General features: G+C 35.9%; 1 protein-coding gene across 1 annotated transcript in view; it reads right to left on the reverse strand.

The window, feature by feature from the left end:
- Positions 1 to 25,690, reverse strand: part of LOC128227153 (gamma-aminobutyric acid type B receptor subunit 2-like) — a 63,375-nt gene extending 37,685 nt beyond the window's left edge. Inside the window, exons 1-8 of the mRNA XM_052937407.1 lie at positions 25,567 to 25,690; positions 23,478 to 23,642; positions 18,044 to 18,130; positions 15,758 to 15,908; positions 14,633 to 14,747; positions 12,941 to 13,048; positions 12,517 to 12,639; positions 12,105 to 12,251 (exon numbers count right to left, since the gene is read on the reverse strand). Of these exons, the coding sequence (XP_052793367.1) occupies positions 12,105 to 12,251; positions 12,517 to 12,639; positions 12,941 to 13,048; positions 14,633 to 14,747; positions 15,758 to 15,908; positions 18,044 to 18,130; positions 23,478 to 23,574 (828 nt within the window). The 5' untranslated portion in view covers positions 23,575 to 23,642; positions 25,567 to 25,690. The remainder of the gene's footprint in view (positions 1 to 12,104; positions 12,252 to 12,516; positions 12,640 to 12,940; positions 13,049 to 14,632; positions 14,748 to 15,757; positions 15,909 to 18,043; positions 18,131 to 23,477; positions 23,643 to 25,566) is intronic.
- Positions 25,691 to 26,042: the final 352 nt, after the last annotated feature.

The following is a 26,042-nucleotide window of genomic DNA, read 5'->3' on the forward strand; positions in this document are numbered from 1 at the left end:
ATTGGCGGGGAATAACAACAATCACGTGACAGTTATTGTTTGTGTCGGCTGTTAAATTTGCCAATGTTTATTGCTATTGTTATTTAAACATCTCCTGCATATTTTAATTAATTATTTCATACAAAGAATGACTGCTATCGTCAATTCCGCCATTGCCATCGGCGCTGCCATAACAGTTGACTGGCTCACATGCTATCACTATAAATTGGCAAATACGGCCACGGAACAACAAACCAGTCCAGATCTACTGCATTCGTACTCTTATCTGAGCGTTTTTCTTTCCTTTCGCACCAAAATCAATACGGTCGGGAAAATAATTTTGAAAAAATAGTGAAATTCATTTTTTATTTTTTTTGTACTTTTCGGAAAATTAGACCCGCCGGTTTTGTAAACCAATTTATATAAAAGTAGTGGCCTAAGATTGTTTTTGCAGGGTGTAGCTGATTGTAGTTTGAGAGATAAGTTTGTTTTGCAGAGTGAAGCTGATTGTAGTTTGAGAGATGAGCTTGTTTTGCAGGGTGAAGCTGATTGAAGCTTGAGAGATGAGTTTGTTTTGCAGGGTGAAGGTGATTGTAGTTTGAGAGATGAGTTTGTTTTGCAGGGTGGAGTTGTTCGTAGTTTGAGAGATGAGTTTGTTTTGCAGGGTGGAGTTGTTCGTAGTTTGAGAGATGAGTTTGTTTTGAAGGGTGTAGCTGATTGTAGTTTGGGAGATCAGTTTGTTTTGCGGGGTGTAGCTGATTGTAGTTTGGTAGATGAGTTTGTTTTGCAGGGTGTAGCTGATTGTAGCTTGAGAGATGAGTTTGTTTTGCAGGGTGTTGCTGATTGTAGTTTGAGAGATGAATTTGTATTGCAAGGTGTAGCTGATTGTAGTTTATGAGATGAGTTTGTTTTGCAGGGTGTAGCTGATTGTAGCTTGAGAGATGAGTTTGTTTTGCATGGTGTAGCTTATTGTAGTTTGAGAGATGAGTTTGTTTTGCAGGATGTAGCTGATTGTAGTTTGAAAGATGAGTTTGTTTTGCAGGGTGTAACTGTTTGTAGTTTGAGAGATGAGTTTGTTTCGCAGGGTGTAGCTAATTGTTGTTTGAGAGATGAGTTTGTTATGCAGGGTGTAGCTAATTGTAGTTTGAGAAATGAGTTTGTTTTGCAGGGTGTAGCTGATTGTAGCTTGAGAGATGAGTTTGTTTTGCAGGGTGAAGCTGATTGTAGTTTGAGAGATTAGTTTGTTTTGCAGGGTGGAGTTGATCGTAGTCTGAGGGATGAGTTTGTTTTGAAGGGTTTGCAGGGCGTAGCTGAGTGTAGCTTGAGAGAAGAGTTTGATTTGCAGGGTGTAGCTGATCGTAGCTTGAAAGATAAGTTTGTATTGAAGGGTGTAGCTGATTGTAGTTTGAGAGATGAGTTTGTATTGCAGGGTGAAGCTGATTGTAGTTTGAGAGATGAGTTTGTTTTTAAGGGTGAAGCTGATTGCAGTTCGAGAGATGAATTTGTTTTGCATGGTGTAGCTGATTGTAGTTTGAGAGATGAGTTTGTCTTGCATGGTGTAGTTGATCGTAGTTTGAGAGATGATTTGTTTTTGCGTGGTGTGGCTGGACGTAGTTTGCGAAATGTGTTTGGTTTGCTGGGCGTATCTGATCGTCGCTTGAGAGGTGAATTTGTTTTTAAAGGGTGGAGCTGATCGTAGTTTAAGAGATGAGTTTGTTTTTGAAGGGTGTGGCTGATCGTAGTTTGCGAAAAGAGATTTTTATGCAGGGTTTAGCTGATTGTAGTTTGCGAGATGAGTTTACTTTGCAGGGTGTAGCTGATTGTAGCTTGAGAGATGAGGGTTTTTTTGCAGGGTTTAGCTGATTGTAGCTTGAAAGATGAGTGTGGTTTGCGAGGTGTAGCTGATTGTAGATTAAGAGATGAGTTTGTTTTGCAGGGTGTAGCTGATTGAAGCTTGAGAGATGAATTTGGTTTGCAGGGTGTAGCTCATTGTAGTTTGAGAGATAAGTTTGTTTTGAATGTTGTAGCTGATTGTAGTTTGAGAGATGAGTTTGTTTTGCAGGGTGTAGCTGTTTGTAGTTTGAGAGATGAGTTTGTTTTGAAGGGTGTAGCTGAATGTAGTTTGAGAGAAGAGTTTGTTTTTCAGGGTGTAGCTGATTGTAGCTTGAGAGATGAGTTTGTTTTGCAGGGTGTAGCTGATTGTAGTTTGAGAGATGAGTTTGTTTTTGCAGGGTGTAGCTGATTGTAGTTTGAGAGATGAGTTTGTTTTTGAAGGGTGTGGCTGATCGTAGTTTGCGAAAAGAGATTTTTATGCAGGGTTTAGCTGATTGTAGTTTGAGAGATGAGTTTATTTTGCAGGGTGTAGCTGATTGTAGCTTGAGAGATGAGGTTTTTTTTGCAGGGTTTAGCTGATTGTAGCTTGAAAGATGAGTTTGGTTTGCGAGGTGTAGCTGATTGTAGATTAAGAGATGAGTTTGTTTTGCAGGGTGTAGCTGATTGAAGCTTGAGAGATGAATTTGGTTTGCAGGGTGTAGCTCATTGTAGTTTGATAGATAAGTTTATTTTGAATGTTGTAGCTGATTGTAGTTTGAGAGATGAGTTTGTTTTGCAGGGTGAAGCTGTTTGTAGTTTGAGAGATGAGTTTGTTTTGAAGGGTGTAGCTGAATGTAGTTTGAGAGATGAGTTTGTTTTGCAGGGTGTAGCTGATTTTAGTTCGAGAGATGAGTTTGTTTTTGCCGGGTGTAGCTGATTGTAGTTTGAGAGATGAGTTTGTTTTGCAGGGTGTAGCTGATTGTAGTTTGAGAGATGAGTTTGTTTTGCAGGGTTCATCTGATTGTAGCTTGAGAGATGTGTTTGTTTTTGCAGGGTTTAGCTGATTGTAGCTTGAGAGATGAGTTTGTTTTGCCGGGTGTAGCTGATCGTACCTTGAGAGATGAGATTGTTTTTGCAGGGTGTACCTGACAGTAGTTTGAGAGATGAGTTTGTTTTGCAGGGTGAAGCTGATTGTAGCTTGAAAAATGAAGTTGTATTGCAAGTTGAAGCTGATCGTAGTTTGAGAGATGTGTTTGTTTTTGCAAGGTTTAGCTGTTTGTAGCTTGAGAGATGAGTTTGTTTTGCAGGGTGGAACTGATTGTAGTTTGCGAGATGAGTTTGGTTTGCTAGGCGTAGCTGATCGTCGCTTGAGAGATGAGTTTGTTTTTGCAGTGTGTAGCTGATTGTAGCTTGAGAGATGAGTTTGTTTTGCAGGGTGGAACTGATTGTAGTTTGAAAGATGAGTTTGTTTTGCAGGGTGTTGCTGATTGTGGTTTGAGAGATGAGTTTGTTTTGCAGGGTGTAGCTGATTGTAGTTTTAAATATGAGTTTTTTTTGCAGTGTGTAGCTGCTTGTAGTTTGAGATTTGAGTTTGTTTTGCAGGGTGTAGCTGATTGTAGTTTGAGAGATGAGTTTGTTTTGAAGATTGTAGCTGATTGTAGCTTGAGAGATGAGTTTGTTTTTTGCAGGGTGTAGCTGATTGTTGTTTGAAAGATGAGTTTGTTTTGCAGGGTGTAGGTGATTGTAGCTTGAGAGATGAGTTTGTTTTGAAGGGTGTAGCTGATCGTGGCTTGAGAGATGAGTTTGTTTTGCAGGGTGAAGCTGATTGTTGTTTGAGAGATGAGTTTGTTTTGCCCGGTGTAGCTGATTGTAGCATGAGAGATGAGTTTGTTTTGCAGGGTGTAGCTGATTGTACCTTGAGAGATGAGTTTGTTTTGCAGGGTGTAGCTCATAGTAGCTTAATAGATGAGTTTGTTGTGCAGGATGAAGCTGATTATAGTTTGAGAGATGAGTTTGTTTTTGCAGGGTGTAGCTGATTGTAGCTTGAGAGATGAGTTTGTTTTGCCGGGTGAAGCTGATTGTAGCTTGAAAGATGAGTTTATATTGCAAGGTGAAACTGATCGTAGTTTGAGAGATGTGTTTGTTTTTGCAGGGTGTAGCTGATTGTAGTTTGAGAGATGCGTTTGTTTTGAAGGGTGTAGCTGAATGTAGTTTGAGAGATGAGTTTGTTTTTCAGGGTGTAGCTGATTGTAGCTTGAGAGATGAGTTTGTTTTGCAGGGTGTAGCTGATTGTAGTTTGAGAGATGAGTTTGTTTTGCAGGGTGGAACTGATCGTAGTTTGAAAGATGAGTTTGTTTTGCAGGGTGTAGCTGATTGAAGTTTGAGAGATGAGTTTGTTTTGCAGGGTGTAGCTGATTGTTGTTTGAGAGATGAGTTTGTTTTGCCGGGTGTAGCTGAGCGTACTTTGAGAGATGAGATTGTTTTTTCAGTGTGTAGCTGATTGTAGTTTGAGAGATGAGTTTGTTTTGCAGGGTGAAGCTGATCGTAGTTTGAGAGATGAGTTTGTTTTTGCTTGGTTTAGCTGTTTGTAGCTTGAGAGATGAGTTTGTTTTGCAGGGTGGAACTGATTGTAGTTTGCGAGATGAGTTTGTTTTGATGGGCGTAGCTGATCGTCGCTTGAGAGATGAGTTTGTTTTTTCAGTGTGTAGCTGATTGTAGCTTGAGAGATGAGTTTGTTTTGCAGGGTGGAACTGATTGTAGTTTGAAAGATGAGTTTGTTTTGCAGGGTGTTGCTGATTGTGGTTTGAGAGATGAGTTTGGTTTGCAGGGTGTAGCTGATTGTAGCTTGAGAGATGAGTTTGTTTTGCAGGGTGTAGCTCATAGTAGCTTAAGAGATGAGTTTGTTTTGCAGGATGAAGCTGATTATAGTTTGAGAGATGAGTTTATTTTGCAGGGTGTAGCTGATTGTAGCTTGAAAGATGTGTTTGTTTTTGCCTGGTTTAGCTGATTGCAGCTTGAGAGATGAGTTTGTTTTGCAGGGTGGAACTGATTGTAGTTTGCGAGATGAGTTTGGTTTGCTGGGCGTAGCTGATCGTAGCTTGAGAGATGAGTTTGTTTTTGCAGTGTTTAGCTGATTGTAGCTTGAGAGATGAGTTTGTTTGGCAGGGTGTTACTGATCGTAGTTTGAAAGATGAGTTTGTTTTGCAGGGTGTAGCTAATTGTAGTTTGAGATATGAATTTGTTTTGCAGGGTGTAGCTGATTGTAGTTTGAGAGATGAGTTTGTTTTGCAGGGTGTAGCTGATCGTAGTTTGAGAAATGAATTTGTTTTGAAGGTTGTAGCTGATTGTAACTTGAGAGATGAGTTTGTTTTGCAGGGTGTAGCTGATCGTAAATTGAGAGATGAGTTTGCTTTGCCGGGTGTAGCTGATTGTAGCTTGAGAGATGAGTTTGTTTTGCAGGGTGTAGGTGATTGTAGTTTCAGAGATGAGTTTGTTTTGCAGGGTGTAGCTGATTGTAGTTCGAGAGATGAATTTGTTTTGCAGGGTGTAGCTGATTGTAGTTTGAGAGATGAGTTTGTTTTGCAGGGTGTAGCTGATCGTAGTTTGAGAAATGAATTTGTTTTGAAGGTTGTAGCTGATTGTAGCTTGAGAGATGAGTTTGTTTTGCAGGGTGTAGCTGATCGTAGCTTGAGAGATGAGTTTGCTTTGCCGGGTGTAGCTGATTGTAGCTTGAGAGATGAGTTTGTTTTGCAGGGTGAAGCTGATTGTAGTTTGAGAGATGAGTTTGTTTTTCAGGGTGTTGTTGATCGTAGCTTGAGAGATGAGTTTGTTTTTGCAGGGTGTAGCTGATTGTAGTTTGAGAGATAAGTTTGTTTTGCAGGGTGTATCTGATTGTAGTTTGAGAGATGAGTTTGTTTTGCAGGGTGAAGCTGATTGTAGTTTGAGAGATGAGTTTGTTTTGCAGGGTGTAGCTGATTGTAGTTTGAGAGATAAGTTTGTTTTGCAGGGTGAAGCTGATTGTAGTTTGAGAGATGAGTTTGTTTTTGTAGGGTGTAGCTGATTGTAGCTTGAGAGATGAGTTTGTTTTGCAGGGTGTAACTGATTGTAGTTTGAGAGATTTGTTTGTTTTTGCAGGGTTTAGCTGATTGTAGCTTGAGAGATGAGTTTGTTTTGCCGGGTGTAGCTGATTGTAGTTTGAGAGATGAGATTGTTTTTGCAGGGTGTAGCTGATTGTAGTTTGAGAGATGAGTTTGTTTTGCAGGGTGAAGCTGATCGTAGTTTGAAAGATGAGTTTGTTTTTGCAGGGTGTAGGTGATTGTAGCTTTAGAGATGGGTTTGTTTTGCCGGGTGTAGCTGAGCGTACCTTGAGAGATGAAATTGTTTTTGCAGGGTGTAGCTGATTGTAGTTTGAGAGATGAGTTTGTTTTGCAGGGTGAAGCTGATTGTACTTTGAGAGATGAGTTTGTTTTTCAGGGTGTAGCTGATCGTAGCTTGAGAGATGATATTGTTCTTGCAGGGTGTAGCTGATTGTAGTTTGAGAGATTTGTTTGTTTTTGCAGGGTGTAGCTGTTTGTAGCTTGAGAGATGAGTTTGTTTTGCAGGATGTAGGTGATTGTAGCTTGAGGGATGAGTTTGTTTTGAAGGGTGTAGCTGATCGTGGCTTGAGAGATGAGTTTATTTTGCAGGGTGAAGCTGATTGTAGTTTGAGAGATGAGTTTGTTTTTGCAGGGTGTAGATGATTGTAGTTTGAGAGATGAGTTTGTTTTGCAGGGTGTAGCTGATTGTAGTTTGAGAGATGAGTTTGTTTTGCAGGGTGGAACTGATCGTAGTTTGAAAGATGAGTTTGTTTTGCAGGGTTTAGCTGATTGTAGTTTGAGAGATGAGTTTGTTTTGCAGGGTGTAGCTGATTGTAGTTTGAGAGATGAGTTTGTTTTGCAGGGTGTAGCTGATTGTAGTTTGAGAGATGAGTTTGTTTTGCAGGGTGTAGCTGATTGTAGTTTGAGAGATGAGTTTGTTTTGCAGGGTGGAACTGATCGTAGTTTGAAAGATGAGTTTGTTTTGCAGGGTTTAGCTGATTGTAGTTTGAGAGATGAGTTTGTTTTGCAGGGTGTAGCTGATTGTAGTTTGAGAGATGAGTTTGTTTTGCAGGGTGTAGCTGATTGTAGTTTGAGAGATAAGTTTGTTTTGAAGGTTGTAGTTGATTGTAGCTTGAGAGATGAGTTTGTTTTGCATGGTGTAGCTGATTGTAGTTCGAGAGATGAGTTTATTTTTGCAGGGTGTAGCTGATTGTAGTTTGAGAGATGAGTTTGTTTTGAAGGTTGGAGCTGATTGTAGTTTGAGAGATGAGTTTGTTTTGCAGGGTGTACCTGATCGTCGCTTGAGAGATGAGTTTGTTTTTGCAGGGTGTAGCTAATTGTAGCTTGAAAGATGAGTTTGTTTTGCAGGGTGTAGCTGGTCGTAGCTTGAGAGATGAGATTGTTTTGCAGGGTGGAACTGATCGTAGCTTTAGGGATGATGTTTTTGCAGGGTGCAGCTGATCGTATGAGTTTGTTTTTGCAGGGTGTAGCTGATCGTAGCTTAAGAGATGAGATTGTTTTTGCAGGGTGTAGCTGATCTTAGCTTGAGAGAGGAGTTTAATTTCCAGGTCGTAAGTGATCGTAGCTTGTTTTATTTATATCATTTTTAGTTTTATTTATTCTGGTTGGACCTGAATGATTTTAGTTCACGTGGTTAACTGCTAAACTATATGTAGTTTTAAATATCAACTGCAATCACATATTGCAAATAAAGAAAAACAACCTAACATTTCTATGTTCTTCAATAAAGATCACAATACATGTACTTATATATATAAGTAGTGTCTAAATATAAGTACAGTCTTAAATCTCGGAAATGATATGATGATGAGGAGGAGTGGAGTATTTGAAATATCATAATGTGTATCATTTTGACTTTAAGCATATAGTTGAAACATATATATATTCTTAATTAACCAGCGACATTGAAAGACAATATTAAAACATGTATGTTTGTTTCAAAAATTAGTTCATAGGCACAGCATCGAACGATTTAATAATATTGTTAACTTTGCAAAATTTGATTTCACTCATTCTCTTTTTGTTAAATTCGCAAAACACTTCGACGCGGTGCGAACCAAATTGATGTCGTGTTCATCGGATTTAGCGCACAAATTTCTGAGATTAAAAAAATACGTATGCGCGCGCACCAGGGAAAAGAAGAATTATTTTGGAGCGCACCGATTTTCAAACCAAATCAAGACACCGTTTTTACGGAATTTCAGTATAATGACCCTTTTCAATTTCTAGATCATGATAATTAGTTCTAAAAGATACATATATAAATCCTAATCTTCGCATAACTTTCCAGTTGTAGCTAGAGGTCTGTAGACGCTTTTGTTACATTTTTTTATATTGACAGCTTTATCAATCGCTCTGAAAATCTCAAAATTTGATTATTATTTATTTGCTCGCTCGCGCCATTTTATTTTGAATAATCCGATGACCAATACTTCAATGTGTGTGGCCTTAAGTGTGAATCTGATTACATATAAAGTGTATTATCTAATAATATATAGAGACTTTGATAACATAATTTTGAACCTTCACTTAGCCGAGCCGTGTCAGATGGAGGCAGTGTATGATTGTATCGTTCATTGGAAGAGTCTTCTTCATGTCTCCGGCTTGATTTTTTTTTGCATGACTGGTGATGTCAGTTTGCTATGTGGTCATTAAGTGATAACTAGAAGTTAATTTGTGATTTTATACGATGTAATTTTCTGTAAGTTGATTCCGTCTACGACATTGCGAACAGGTTTATGTTAGATGTACTGATTCTTATGAGAAAACAAACGAGTTGTCACGAAAAGGCAATTCCAAAACAATTGATTTGAAATAGTAAATAATTTTGTTCAACCTGATGATACCCGCTTGGAAAATTGAGAATGAGATATCGCACTAATCGGTTCAACTCCAAGTTAATTTTCTTCCGTGCAAAAGCGGTAACTCTAACATGTAGGGCAATTTACACCAATTCGTAAGAGCCTAATCATTGTTACATTGCCTTATTTTTTTAATTAACACATGACCTTGAATCAAATCATAGTTTTACCATCTGAGACCATTGGCTACCTTCCATATTTATAGGTTTTGAAGCTGGATGGTTTGTGATTTCAAAAACAGGCTGAACATGACGGATCTACTTGCTTCTTATTGTTTACATTTACACCGCATTTTTTGTACTCGTACACCGGATAATGTCATTTTATCAAATACACAGTCTCTGTGGTTACGGTCAACCAATTTTAGTTTCTTAGGAGAAACGTAATAGTTTGTCTAACGTTGTATTATTATGAGTACACACGTGGACCTTCCTTACCATGAATGGTGTTGGGGTTGCGATGCACTATAAATCCGTGTTATTTTGCGTGAAAACTGGTCAATCGTCTAACCGAAATATTGGGAACTTATTTAGTACTTTTTGACATGCTTTAGTGCTTACAAATTCCATGTGTGTGTTTTAATGAAGTGATGCGTCGTCTGTTTGTTTTGTGTTTGGCATTGTTTTTGCGCCTTTAAACAATATCAATGTTGAACATGTTTGTAAATTATATAAAATACATTTGAATAGCATAAAGCACCCAACAGTGATGTTAGAAGTCAGGTGTTCATAGGTTACCTGATATGCGATATACGAGGCAAAGAAAACCTAACTCCATAACGTATATATCATGAGCACAACGTATTGACATTGATCAAGACGCCAATACCTGCTGGAAAGATAACATTTATTCATCGAAATCTGAAAAAGACGCCATTTTGGTACGATATGAATATTATTGACCCAATATTGAAAAATATGGGATCACCGCGTGACTAGGACCAATGGCGATGCACCATTTGTGTTAGAAGCGTGTTATATACACTTAGTATATCGCAATACATGTGATTGTACACTATATAGCAACTCACTCTGTGTCTCTGTTTTTTTTTTTTCATTATCTTCATAGCTATTCGGGTTCCTTAGGAATGAAGCTTAATTAAATAGCTAAGCCTCTTATTGAGCTGAGCTTTTGTAGACCAAACACATTTTCACATTGGGCACACATAGTAGGCAATTGATCAATCGACCGATATTGGCTAAGTCTTCCTTCCTTAAATTAATACGTGTATCTGTTAGCAAATCAATCTCATGACCTGTATTGGCAAAGTATTCCTTCCTTAAATTAATACGTAATCTGCTAGCAAATCAATCTCATGACCTTTGTTGCCTGAGTCTTTCTTCCTTACCTAATATAAATACATGTTAGTGTGTCTTATACATTAAAGTGAGTTTATATAGTTAAGCACAAAAGTAAATAGTATAATATGTGGATTAACTAATTTCCTTATATGATGTATGAAATACAGTTTCTCATAGGTCTCGAGCGTGATCGGCGGTTCTCATACCCGATATATATATATGTGGTCTAAGCTAGCGCCTCCTCTATATCCGACTCATATAATTATGTGGTCTAAGGGACCTGTCAAACACTACCAATGTACCTCGCCGTACTGAACCGGAGTACAGAATTGACAACGGCGAGAAAACCGACAGAGCTCCGTCGAAATAGCATTTGAAAAATCACAACTGATCGTAGCAATACCGATTAAGTACCAGCGTTAGAGCCGATGTGCTACCGAAATACCATTTTTCTGGCATCGATGTTATACCGAAGGGCCGACATTATTCTATCGATGAGCCACCGCTGCATGGAGCTATAGAGGAGTGATACCGATGCGCTGCCGTTGTACTACAATAAATGACATCAATACGGTAGAAGAACGGTATCACATCGTTCAGAACGGTAACTCATCATTAGTTTATCGACAGGATAACGGTATCACATCTGTACCAGTACGGTACAAATTGAGGCCACCGGAGGGCCACCGATCCATAACTAGGCGCTACCAGTATAGTGACATTGCCGAAGCCACATCGGAGTACTGCCGTTCAAAAATGTATACCGTCTCCGGCCGATGCTGTTGTTTTCATCGGTATTCTTACAATGTTCTGACGATGTATTACCGTTTTTAATGAAGTTATGCCGTTGTGCTGCCGTACGAGTAACGATTCCCTAAAGAATCGCCAAATTTGTGCTCCGGTATAGCTCCGGCGAGCCAAATCGGTTAGGTGTGACAGACCCTTTAGCTAGCGCCTATTTGACTCATATTCATGGTCTAAATTAGCGCCTCCTTGATAGCCAATACATATCTGTGGTATTGAATTGCGCCCACTTGGAAATTGCCTGATAATCATGAGTTAACTTAGCGCCTCATTTGGTAGTGAACTAATATTCATGGTCCAAACTGCGCCCCCTTTGATACTTCGACTAATATTCATGGTATAAACTTGCACACCCTTGATACTTCGACTGATATTCATGGTTTACATTAGCGCCTTCTTTATACCTCACACGTATTTATGATATAAACTAGCGCCTACTTGATAGCGGACTATTACTTATGGTCTGAAATAGCGCCTCCTTGATATTAATTTAGCTGTTGATATTAAATACTGTTAGTTGAATGATTTTATTCACATACTTTTTTGCTATACCGTCAATATTAATAGTGCATTTTAAGAGTTCTGGATGAATTTTGACCTCGGTCAATAGGACTTCTTGCAAGTGAATATTAGTAATATTCGCCAAGGTCAACATGTGTTTCTGCTCCATATTTTACTGCTTCAATATTATTTAATTTATAAGATTTTGAGACATGGTCTAGGGACGACGCATTTTATATACATCGAATTACTTAATGTGATGCGTGTCTGGTATTTTTGTGGTGTTTGTATTTGTGTTTGTGGTGTTATATTATTTGTGTCTCTAGTTCATTGCCGTTTGGGTCAGTGCCTTGTGCGTCTAAAAAAAAGATTATTTTTTTTTTAATTTTCGACTACTGGGTATGTCCCTATAGTTATCACTGCATTGTTAGGAGAGCATGGTTCAGCCGATGAACACTTTGGTAAACGGAAATCACTCAGTAAACTACTCACACAAAAGTGCTTGATTTATTATATGTACACATTAGGAATATCCATTAGGCCACCCTTTATTTTGCATGATTGCAGTAGCCCGACCAACTCACCAAATCGACACGAATGACTGATGTTTTTCAATGCAGTTTGGTGTATATTATTATTTTTTTAATGTTACGAAAACATTTATTTATACAAGAAATTGCGACTTAGCGAACCACAGAAAGTCCCTGAGTTGGACAATAAACGTCATATATTTTATAGAATGGCCTTACGTGTCGTGTTTCCCAGGCAAGGAATGCTCCAAACGACAGAAGGGCGCCCTCTATAATGTAGATAGCCCAGGCGAAGTACACCGAATAGTCAGACCTGCACATGCGCACAAATGGTCGAACCTCGGCGTCGTTTCCTTCCATATGCACCTGGAAACGAAATTAATTTGAGTTTTTTGTGTGTATCTGGACGTCGATTACTTGAAGTTAATTTATCAGCTGTGTTTTGCATTATTATGCTTTGGAAATAATATTCGGTATATTTATTGTATTTCTTTCTTTTTTTATTCGTGCCATACTATTTTAAACTGAGATTGTCCATGTTGTTTAACTGCATGTTGTAATAAGGACTACAATATTAGCGATTGAATTCTCTAAGAACACCTTTATACAAACATTATAATACGAAGGTCACCTCTTTTCCCAGGTATTGCACAACTACGGAGTGAGGTCCGACCGCCTCCCACGCAATAAGAACGCCGGTAACCACAGCAATAAGAATACCTATTATTGCAAGAAGCTGGTAGTCTTTAATTGTCTGGAAAATTTAATATAATGTGTTTTTATAAGCAAGATTTAGAGCCAAATAAGCAATATAAAGGAAAAGACGACAAACTGAACAATAAATCGCTCGAAGGTTTTTTCTTGTTTAATATAACAGTGTTGCCACCTGGCTCCGACTTATGCAACAAAGTGCTTTCACAGTCTTTTTATTACGTTAACATCACAAATTGTAAATTAATACATAAAATGAAATAAGCATTATGACTGTGTCATAATTTAATGGTTTATCAACAGTTACAATATGAGACCAATCAGACGATCATTCAAACGCTTACCCTTTTGAGAAGTTTTTTGTTGGTGAAGATTCTGTATACTCGCCATGTTTTAGAGAATAGCGCACCAAATGTCACTGTGAACCCGATACAGAAGAGGCAGACACGAGCCTATACAAGAAGAAAGGGATTGTGCAACAGTGAAATATCGATTTTATATCACTGATAAATCTCTATAAAAACAGAAAAATGTTTAATAAACATGGTTATTGTAAATTTAATATATTAATATATCTTTTTCATAAGAAGCAGACGCGTCCCATTACAAGTACAAAATGATAGATGTAACAGAAGACGAAGAAAAACGGTCTGAAACATATGGATGTTCTATTTATAATGTTTAGTTTTCATGTGATCAAATCAAAGTTATATTTGAGTACAAAGAATAAAGCACTTCTCAAATACGTGTATATTTGATAAAAGAAATTCAAGGTTGTTTTAAACACGAAAGACATACACATATATCAACGCCAGGTATGAAAACAAAAATGCAAACATAAAGAAAAAGAATACGAGTGACATTACGGGAGGACATATTTTACTTCTATAAGAAGATCATTAACAAGTGTTGACACTTCCTATAAGCATATCTGAATCATCCACATTTGGCAATAGATTAAGTGGCATTGCACAACGAATAATCAAAACGAGGTGTGTATCAAAACAATAACATACGAGGGCATTAATCACATTGCTTTACGCTTGACTGAACGTTCGTTTCTGCAGAGGCAACAAATTCAGCAAGGCAGTTCGCACTGTACATTGATATTTGTTACATTTCCAACGCTGCTCTATTCTGTATTTGAAATTTTCAATAATAACAATAACTAGTCGAACAAGATATAACTCGCCGAAGGAGTTATGGTCATTACTACCCTTGTATGAAATGTCAATAGAAACACATGCACCAAGTTTAATTTGAATGCCTTAAACGGTCTGTGAGTTGTGGCCAATGATAATATAATTTCCTACGTTTGAGTAAAACGAATTAGAAGGAAATTATTTTCCCTTGGTTTTAATGAAATAACCACCAGGTGGCGATTGATAAGCATGAGGAATTTCGTGCGCATATGAATGTAAAGGCATTCAGCTTTGGGGAACCGATCCGTTCACATCGATTCAATTGATTGTTAAATTTTACAAGAAAATGTTTATTGTGAACGTTTTCTGTTACTATGCAATTTCATCATATGAAAGACCAATCTGTTTTCATTTGTCTACAAAGAACATAACCGTGTAATATCTATGTGTATAACTTGATAAAGTACGTAAACATGAATCATGAAAATGATATGTTTTCTATACATCTTTGTTAAGGAGCTTATGGGTGATGAGGCCCGACATCTAGTGGTACGAGACAAATCCTGTAAATCTAGATGGCAAACGGGAAGAGGTTTCTAAGTTTTCCCAAGTAGGAGGGTTTATCTCAGTTTTTCCTCGGCCAGCCGACCACGTCTGTAAGCTCCATTTTTGTCAGGCATGTTGTTACCAAGACATACTTTGCTCATGTTGCTAGTTCATGCTGTGTGTGTTAATCGGTTTTCCCAAGTGCTTCACTGAGACTTCCAAAATTATACCAATGAAAAGTATTGAATTTGTTGTTTTCTATAGGAGGTTTTAAAATGGTATTCAGTGAAAAGCTTTAACACAGGTAAAAGGACCGTTATGTTGCATTAGGTCCATAAAAACAATCACCTTGCAAATTGCGCCATGCTTCGTTTCAGTCGGTTTCATGAACACGGTGATATAACACAGCACACAGCCAAACAGTAACACATTGTTGATGTTCGGAGAGGACATCTTTACCGATCTGGAAGCAGTGAGTTAAAGGTTGAAATCATTTGTGGACTTCTGGAACATAGGTAAATCTACTTTAAATCGTAATTACGTCTAAATCAACACACGTTCATGTTAACATCATGCAATTGTATTGTTCTTTTTAGAAAAACAACAACAATATAACTATGTAATGGTATGTCACATGGGTCACAATAACGTAATATAACCAGTGATGGTATGTCACATGGGTCACCCCGATGGTACTGAACCAGTAATTTTATATCACATGGATCACCATGAGGTAACATATTCAGTGATGGTGTATTAGATGGGTCTCAATGACATAACAAATCTAGTAGGGTATATCAGAGTGATACTATTACTAAAAAAACATGACTTTAATACACTACTGATGCTAAATATTAATATTGCTATAGTTTAAGCATTCTCTACAGTAAGACAGAATATAACCTTTTACAGAAGTACATATTTACTCTATGCAAATATATATGGACTTGTCATTTAGAGATATTTTTCTAGCATATAAAATCTCACCTTTAAGCGCATTCAAAGTTATGACTACACAGATGTATAAAAGAGCATGTCGATGCCAAGTCCTTGATCATTATGTAAACACACGCATTGACATGCGGGTTCATCATACGGAAGCGTCCTTATGCCACAGTCTATGATGATATTCAAATACTAATAAGGATATATTTTCTCGTAATTAGGAGAAACAAAGTCCTAATAAGGAAAAGCTAAGTCCTGATTAGGGGATAATACGTCATTACTAGGAGATACTATGGTTATAATTCGTTATGAATAGGATTAGCTTAGCCTAACCCGAACCCTACGCTAGGTAACTATCACACAATATGACTAAAGCTTGTCAGTATGGTTTTCATTGTATTGTTTGAATTTCCTTATTAGCAGATAATTCACTCAAAGAATAGCTTACGCTTTGGCACTAGCAGGCTAGTTTATCCCTGTATGTTCTTTGCTTTTTCCAGGACATATTGTACAGTTTAAAAAAACAACCTGTTTTTCCTGAACACAATGTTGAACCCAAACAAGGTGAGAGCCAGGATGATTCCACAAGCTGCCAAGGTACACAAGGTTATGTACATTGACGGAGGGATGGTGACCTCTCGGTATGTCACGGAGGTAGAGTCACGTGGTATTATGTTGTCTGGAAGAAATAAGTGTAGACTCAAATTAAGATCACCGTCATGTTTATACAGGTAAGTACAAACAAAGACAGTAAGTCAAAGCCATGTTAGATAGGGTAATTATGACCCTGTATATCTCCTAAGGCTGAAATGTTATCTGGTATTTCAGTAGCTTATGTAAAACGGCGATAGAGAGCAAAGACGCTGGTGAACATTGTCAATCAAACAAAGACAGCCTGATTTCATAATATGAACACGTTCCGTCTTTCAAAACGACCCCCTTTCAGAAAATTGTGACAATTCCACGGAAACTATGTCTAAACTTCCTGTTTGAAGCGAATCAAATATAACAAAATATTGTGTGTAAAATCAAATATATAGAATGTTGCCTCGCGTACTTGACTGACATCTCATTAGTTAGATTCGAGGTTTGTTAGCTAAACTACTGTATATCCATTTTTTTTAAATCCGTTCATTACTTTAGTCATGCAAGCATCTCTGTATATCAAATTTATGCCAGTCACGATAATAAAATTATATTACGATTATACCAGATTACGACCGCTTTGATAAGTACCTACTTTGATTAATAAAACAGTATATCTAAATACAATTCTTTTGCAATTGTTATTCTGTATTTATTCACTATCTGGTGTCACAGTTTTGTTCAAGGTGGTTTGATGTCATGATAATTTTTCTTAACGATACTTCCCGAATTGACCTAAGTACTATATCAGATTTATATGATATGACTCTCATCATATAATTTACAATGCAATTTAATTATCATAAATACAATGAGTAAAATCCCTTCATTTCACTTTCATATTCATGTTATAATAATGGTTACTCCTTAATGGGTTTAAAAGAAGGTATAATGAAATAATATATATTCCTTCGAAGTGACAATTTCTGTCTGCTGGAGCGATCTTAAATGAAAGTTATTGCTATTTTGAGGAGAAATAATTGTTTAAACACCTCTGTGTTACGATACTTCTAGTTCATCGCTTTATGAAGTCAATCAGAGCCAAGCATATCGACGTGCTTTGTTTCTTAGTCGATTAAAGGCCCTGACTTCATACTAACCGATTTTATTACCTGACTTTCAAAGATAACTTAATTTTTCGTTTGTAGACACTGACTTCATACATACAGATTTGATGAGCTTACTTTTAACGATAAACTTTAAAGTCGGATATAGTTCATGTAGAACAAATCAAAGGAACTTATTCAAATGGTCGCCATCGGTCCCTTGAAACGAAGTCGTTTAAATTGTAATATATAACCTATTACATAAACACAACGAATGTTTCTAAGGAAGATACAAACACTGGTAGCCTTTAGAAATTATACCTAACACATGTCATTTTATACTTGAACATTTATAATAATTTTCTTAAAACAACATCTCAATTATACTGATTATTCCTACAGAAATGTTATAAGGTATCTAGTATCCTAGATATGTTATAACCAAGTTTAAATAATGTCGGTATGACACGCAAATATTTGGTTTCAACAGTATCTATTTAAATAAAACACATTTTCAATTTCCAGTTATAAAACGTTCGAGTATAAAAGAAGGATTTTGTGGCAATATTAGGTGAATCGTAAACAGTCAATTGATATATGTACAAAGCAGAATAATCAAGACAGAATTGAAAAAAGCATTGTAGCTTGTGCTATATTACGCTTCTGTTATTAGTTCAAACTGCTTGTATCTTTGTTATTTGTTTAGAATGAGGCTGTTAGTTTGAAATTTGTCGTCCACTGTTCATGATTTGGTGATGAGGTTGAAAGGCGTCATAACATTGACCATGATACTTTGGATAAACTGAAATGTGTCATACCACTGGTTATAATATGACGGAAAGCATGAAATATGGTTAAATTGATATTTGTCATTTCACTATGATGCTTTGGTAGTTAGTTCATAATGTGCTGAAGTTGAAATGTCATACCACTGGTCATAATGTGGTGGATAAGTTAAAATGTCATTCCACCTGTTATAATGTGATTGCTAGCTTGAAATGTGCCATTCCACTGATAATAATATCTTTCATAACTAAAGTTGAAAGGCGTCATACTATGTCGGCCGTAATATGGTGTCATACCACTGGAAATAATGTGATGGAAATGTTGAATTGTGTCCTACCTTTCCATTTCAACACTCCTTCAATCCAGTTAGTTCGTTTAGTATTGGTATTCTGTGTCACATAACCGACATTCAATCTCTCGCCTCCTGAAATAGATCATGGTAGAAATTCATTGTCTTTCCATGAAGAAATATATACGTTATGAAACGACAAGGAGATTAACTATGATTATGAACGTTCAAACACGAGGTTTTGTGAATAAACAACGGTTAATGTTATCAAGTGACTATTCGAATTGTTATAGATTCCTAAAATTGTAAAAAGAAAATCAAATAAGATGCATAATTTTGTTTTCTATTGTATTTATGTATTTTATCAGAAACAAAATATATATTCAAAGATAAATCGATGTCATTTTGGTACAACAACAGTTGTGTTGTGTGTGACCTAGGGTGGCATGATTTTTACTTCCGGAAAATATGAATTTAAAATGGCAATTCGTCAAATTAAAGAACAGTTGGCTTTCTACGGTTTTATCAGACGCAAAATGGAACTTTTATAATCGTTGTTGGTGTGGACATTGTTTGTACTACGTGTCAGAAATTGTGAATTTGATGATAAAACTCATGTTTACACCTTGTATCACCTTTTTACATATTCAGATAGTACTATAATTTCGTTTGGTTGCCTGTGGAGATATACATCCCTGTCCTGGTTGTCCTGTTTCATCAGGTTTTTCACATGAAAACAAAGTTTTCAACAAGCGTGGTTTTCATTTCATCCATCTCAACATCATAAGTATTTTACCGAGATTGAACAAGTTACGTTTATTGGCTAATATAACTAGAGCTGCTTGTACATGTATCTCTGAAACTTGGCTCGACGAATCTGTTTTTGACTCTGAGTTACATATTGAAAAGTATTATATATGTTTAGATACAAATTGGCAGGCCGGAGGTGTTTGTATCTATATAAGAAGTGACCAAGTTAAAAATCTCAAACACGGGGAATTGTAAGCAACCTGTCTGAAACTGATATTACGAAAGTCCAAACACATTTTATGTGGAGACTTTGACGGACCTCCGTAACTGATTTACTTTTATTTTATTTTAGAACAGTATGTCTATGTACACATTTTGTAGCATAAGAAACTCTTTTAGGAGATTTTAATACGAATCTTTCAAACGAAAAACAGGGCGTTAAATATATGTCATATTTTAGTGCTTTTACTGATATGTGTCATTTTAAGCAATAAAATAACGATTTAATTTGATTTTATAAAATATCATCAACTATTGACTTTATTTTAGTCTCAGATCGTGTAATGATCAATGCGATGTGATAAATATATGTATTCGTGATTATTGAACGCTATGTTGTACTATAAAACTGTATAAATCATTTGTATGGAAGCAGATCACTGATAAAATTCGTGCTTTGAAGAACTATTACAAGAAAGACTTCCAATTAACTTTATTATTTGAAGACAGAAATGTTATTTACCTCACTGACAATTTTTCCGAAGCTTGAGACAGTTTTAAATCTAAAAAAAACATTGCTCTCACTGGTTTAAAAAGTGAGAATAAAACTATAGACAGAACTCTGGATAAATGCTGATATTCATCGAGTGTTACAGATTTTTTTATGTCTATAAAAAGATGTGTCTGAGAGAAAAATCATTGCTTTAACAGTTAAGAAATAGATGATACAGAGTTTTTTATGTATATAAAACAGATAACTCTGTGAAAAAAAAACATTATTTTAATCATATAAGAAAAGGATCGCAAAAACTTATAAGAAAAGCTTAACATCATTATTTTACAGATCCGTCGAAAAAAATCCGATTTTTAATCTTAGCGGTACACTTTGAAAAAACTTGGTCTACCTTTTAAAAAAGGAAAAAAAAATCATTATGTAGTATATTGGTCTTAAAACTGATAATGGTATTTGTTTTTACAAGTTTAAATGTAGCAGAAAGAAACACTGTTGCCTCTAACTTTGCTGAGAAACTTCCATTGCCTTTTCATTATTTTGAAAAGAATTCTATATTAGCATTTTACAACGCTAAGGGTAGTTTACCGAGCAGTTATTCCTTTTTCTGTTATATCAGAGAACAAAGTTTAAAAATATCTAAATAATTAAAGCTGGAGCTCGACCCTGAGTATTTTTTCGGTTAATGTCTTAAAATTGGTAAACAAATAAAACAGCATATGCCCAATTAGGGACTGATTTTTTTAAAATTTTCAATATTCGAAACAGTTTTGAAACCACAAGTCTTCAAAATTTACCACTGAGTCAATATTGAGACGTCTGTCATTATTTTATGTTCCAGCTAAAATAACCGATATTTTCATCAATTATTAGTTTAGGGTCGCGTTCCATCTTAAGTGAAAATAAAGCCACTTGATTATATGGTATTCTTGCCCGGTTTGTTAGGGATAGTGCTATTAAATTTCCTGCCCTCTACGCATATAAAAAATCTATTATTTAAGATGTTGTCCCCGATGGTTTAAAGTCGACAAGGGTTGTTCCCATTGAAAAATGAAAACACCGAAGTCGGGAATTATCGACCCGTTTCCATAGTTAGTATTGTTTCCAAAATATTTGAAAGGGTAGTGTATGAGCTGTTGGAACGGTATCTTTAAGAAAACGAAGTTCACTCTATAAAGTTCAGTCTGGTTTCAGAAGTGTTTATCAACAGACACCTGTCTTACACATATAACAGACTATATCAGGCATGGTTCTGAATCTGCAAAAGGCTTTCGATATTGTAGACCACTCCATTTTCCTCATAAATGATGCAAGCGTAAGGTCTTGACCACAATATTATCAGATGGTTAAATTCATATTTATCTAATAGACACCACCTTGTGGATTTTTCTTGAATGTTTTCATCCTCCTCTAATAATACATGTGATGTTCCAAAATAATTTATTTAAGGCCCACTGACTTTTTTAATTAATGTAAATGATACGTCTTCTGTGGTCAAAAAAAGAGAAGTTTACTTCATGCAGATGGTCCTAGTATACTTGTTGTAATAAGTCATTTATCGAGTTGTCAGATTATCTTGAATATGTGAGTCTAAGGTTAATCGATTATTAATTGTCTTTTCACCGAGGAAAAACAGAGTCTGTATTGTTTGGCTCCAAGCCTAAATTAAGATCAGAAACAGTTCTAAATATTAATTTAATGGCACTGTTATTGAGCAAACTTCACCTGTCAAACACCTAGGTGTACGTTTTATCAAAAATTATCATGTGAGTCCATGGCCCGTTCTGTTATAAAGCAGGCTTATTTATACAAGGTAGTGCAACATACCCAAAAGCTAAAAAAGTGTCACTTATTACTCATGCTCTTTTCGGAAGTCAGAATACGGAAACATTAAATAATGCAGAACAAGTTAATGCGGGTTGTCCTGCGATATCATTATTAAAGGCGAAAGGGTTAATAGTAGTTTTTTAACTGGTAAGCATGACTCAGTATCATAATTAGTGCTCTAGATTTCAACAATGTTATTAAATATTGATTCAAGAGAACTAGCAGTGCAAGAGGCGTTGGCAGGAATACTATTTTCAGTACTGTCAATAAATTGTTTCAATCGATATTATTACTTTCAAACGTACGTGTTTGGCATCATTTATGTGTTTTTAATACATTTATCTTACAAGCTATTCCCTATTATACATTGCAGGGTCCACATGTACTAACGTGTTGATACCGAGTTTGAGACAAGAGAAATGCGAATTCTTAAAAGGAACAAAACATCTTTGTTATGAATGGTTCAAATGGTGTAAATAATTAAAGATACAGTCATCTGTTACAGATACAGAACAAGTTGCAATTATTACCCTTCTGATAACATTTTTAATAAGTTTAAAACAAATCAGTTTTAATTCATGAGCCTTAAACTCAGACCCAAGATGTTGGAAAAAACGGGTCAAGATCGTTTTTTTTTTTAAATGTTCATAGTCAATTTAAAAGAAGACTATAAGTGGTTTTAGAATAATATAAGTATGACTATTCAATAACATTAAAGAAAATAAAAACAAAATCTGATATTATTAAGTTACTACATGCGAATCAAATGAACAGTGTGATACATACTTATGTTAGGAAATAACTTAAGATGTTTGATGAATAATGGCCTAGGTTCATAAATAATCTGAATAAAGTTGACGGCTTGACAGGCAGTGCGTGCAGGGTTTGATTTCATAAGATGTTGAAAATATAATACGTTTAGGACAAGATTTATGTCCCGACCTTCTTCCTTAGTTAATGAAGTCGTAAAAGAGACAACATTTTAACACTGACATCAAAAAATTACAATGAATCTCCTTGTGTGTATTGATTTTTTCCATATAATACAGACAGAACATTTAAAATTTCGCTCCGAATATCGATATCATGAATTGCTCAACAATCTGAGAACCTAAAAATCACAACAAATGATGGCCATGGAAATGAAAAAAAAACCTGTCATCTTACTTATAATGATGGGTTTGTTTAGTTTGTTGTAGTGCCAATTATGATTCATTTTATGTGGAGAATAACGTCTAGAAACGCAACAGTACCATGGGTAAACTTGTTCTTAAGAAACCTTTTTAAAAACTAATTTTCAGCAGTAAAACAGATATGTGAAATGTGGACCTACTCCTTTTAAGAGATAATGAGTCGAGAGTGAGTCAAGGGATACAATTATCTATTTAAATATTCAAAATTGCTATTTAACAAACGCGTCCAGTTGCTAACGCTAAAGCTCGTCTATATCAGCCACACAAGGCCTATATAAGAATGTCATTTTCATCATAGCAGAATGGTGGTGGAAAGTTATCTTCTGTATAAGCATTTAAGGTTTTAAACAACAAATTGAAAAGCAATTAAAAAAATAATGTTTTTTTTTTTTTAAGTTTTCCATTTTTATTTTCAAACTGATTATAAAAACGGTAGGGTCGGCGCATGTAGGTCGGGTTACCCGAACCAAATGTATTTTTCTTTTTAGGCCCAAGTGTCAGACCTTCACCACTACCACATTTATATACCTTGTTACACGTCTGCGCTTTGTGTCAACAAGCTTGTTTCATGTGAACAACTTTTACGTTTTTTTGAGTAATAACCAATGCCAAAGCGTTTGATTGAAGCAGAACACCGTCACAACGATACCAAGGTTGTCACAATGTCCCCGACATTTAACTTTGAAAAAGAGATCAGCAAAAAATATACAAGCTTAGAAAAAATTTACCTAGGAAAGAAGAAGCAAAAATTAGAACTACAATACCCTACAATTAAATTGGACACATTTTGTTGCACCAGGCCAATGCCGATTTTAACTACCTTAGATTTAATTTTAAAGAGTAGTATGCGAGTGTTTTGAATGGACTGTAAAATAAGTTGGCCATTTGTCTGAATGAAATCACTGAGGCATGTCTCAGGACAAGGATAATAATTATATTGAACGCGGGCCACGTTGAAGCGAAAATCAACATAATTACGTACCTTGTATGCGTTGTAACAAAATACTCTTGTCGGGGTCAGCGCCTCCTTTTGAGAATGAGAGGCGGCCGGATATTCCAACGAGTGACGAGTCACCCATACAATTAAATATGATTTCGTTAATGTCGCCGTCAGCGTATGTAAAGTCGCCAAGTCTTTTTTCGTAACCTGTTTTGAAACAATAAATAAAAGAACATGACAACAATATGAAATATATGGTTTTATTTGAGCATTTATGAGAATATATTGTTATAAGTGTGAAATATAACTGTGTCAACGTGTATTAGAGTACATAACGGATGCACACTAATTACTATAAATGGCAGAACTAACAAAATCAGTATATACGTATTTTTTTTTATTTTGGATTCTTAGCCTTTCGATTGTAAGAAATGATTTTGGTTTCAAATAAAGAATAACAGAAATTATTAAAGAAGTTTTGTATAACTTATTTTTCTTAGATTTTTTGACAACTGTTTCTTTTATTAACAATAAATTTCGAAACCACCCAAATCTATAGGTTTGAAAATGATCTGTGTGAATCAAACGAAAGGTGGGCGTTTTCGGATGGAACAAAGTGTTGTCACTTAGCTTGTCTAGTTCTGACTCATTTCAATTGGTATAAACATAGAGAAGGGTTCGCTTACTATCTATTACTTATTAATGATATAACTACTCAATACAAGATAACATAGTTTTCTCTGTAAGACCGTAAAATTAATGACATAGCTATTGTATCTTTTAACTATAACCAGGTCCAAGTGTCAGCTTCTAACAAAGTTATACGTCAAACCTGGGCTTTTCAACTACAAAGTTCCAGTGGATTAAATAACACTAAAACATGTTCTCTTCGACGTTTACAAAAGAACTATTTCTTTCAATCATTAAAATCAATATTAAAGAACTTCTATCAAGTACTTTCTTAGATAATGTCATTAAGTGTTTACCTTTCAAAATAAGCAGACGTTTTCTGAGGGTACTAATGGCAATGATAAACAAAACAAAAAGAAAGGGAAATAACTGTTCATTCAGGTAGAAGTCGAAAATTTACCACCGTGGTTAAATTCGTCACAAAATTAAATGGAAATACATGGAATAGCCAATTAAGAATTCATAGTCCGGTGAAATAGCAACTTGACACCTTTAACTTACTAATTAGTAACTTCTACAAATAATGTTTGTTCACTGTTGATCAGGTCTTTGAAATATAAGGGAAAACCAAAGAATTAAAGATAAATGGAAATATCTATATGTAATTATAAACACTAGTCCCTTCAAAGCCATGCTCACTTGTTTCATGTCTCTTTGGTTATTCCCTTAAGATGTTCAACATGGTAACACAGATTTAGTTTAAAGTTTGGACTTATTTTCGTTAGCTCGCTTGTGAAGAAAGCTGATCCTTTCCAGAGCTGTGACCGGATGTGGGTTTCGAACTCTAAACATATTGGGTGAGAGGCGGAAACCTATACCAGTATACCACTCTCACCATGGGTGGGACTGAACCCACAACCTCTTGGATGAGAGGCGAACATTTATACCACTATACCGCCCGCATCCTGGTTGGGATCGAACCCATAACCTCTTGGGTGAAAGGCAGACATTTATACCACAATAACACTCTAACCCTCTGCTTACAATGAATGTCGTCAGTATGTGTTATAATCATATACCCATGATAAATGTACACGCAATACATATCGAAAAATACGGTATTTTGTATTCGACTCCAGCGCAATACGGTCGTTTCTCACTCTGTTTACGTCACGTCATTACAAGTATCGTGGTGCGATGTTAAAATGACGTGATTGTACAAAATAATGCGTCTTTTGAAATACATTCGTTTAGAAAACATGCGTCATTTATGTGATTTAACCAGTATAATATATTATGAAAGGGTCATTCAAACTTTGTTTTGATAAGGTATGTCGTATTCGACTCTCGTGGATTTTTGCAGATTTCAGTTTTCTCGGCTTGCGCCTCGTGAAATCCGAATCAGAAAAATCTACTTGAGTCGAATACAACATCCCGGATCAAAGCGCAGTACTAATAATCTTTTCATATCACTAGCCAGAATGATTCAGGACTCTTTTACCTCTACGCTTTAGTTCAGTCTCGGTGCAGTTGAGTGCTAAGGCGGCAATCCAGATGTGGTCGTACGACTGTCCGAGGACAAATTTGTATATATCAAGGTCTGTGTTATAGTCTGGGTCTTTGTAGTAGCGGTCCAAGAAGTCTGAAACTGTAAATATTTAGTTCCTGAAAGGTGATTAACACACCTTTGTAAATATCCCTGTTTAACATCATGTTACATCTACACAAACTATTATATACATGCCCAGGAATGAATTGTATGTTTTTATTTACAAATGTTGTTTGCAGAATCCTTTCGGATTATAGAGAGTAATGCTTGCCTGCTTGGTCCACGCGATCTTTTTGTAAACGCCAATTCAGCATTATACCCCATTTTACTCCTGGGTATGAAAAATTCGCAACTATATGCATTATAATAAGTAAAATCTAAATTATTTCTCAAGTAGTTTTAAGTTAAAGAACACGCAATATTACTAC

The sequence above is a fragment of the Mya arenaria genome, chromosome 1, assembly GCF_026914265.1.
Source record: "Mya arenaria isolate MELC-2E11 chromosome 1, ASM2691426v1".
Lineage (NCBI taxonomy): Eukaryota > Metazoa > Mollusca > Bivalvia > Myida > Myidae > Mya > Mya arenaria.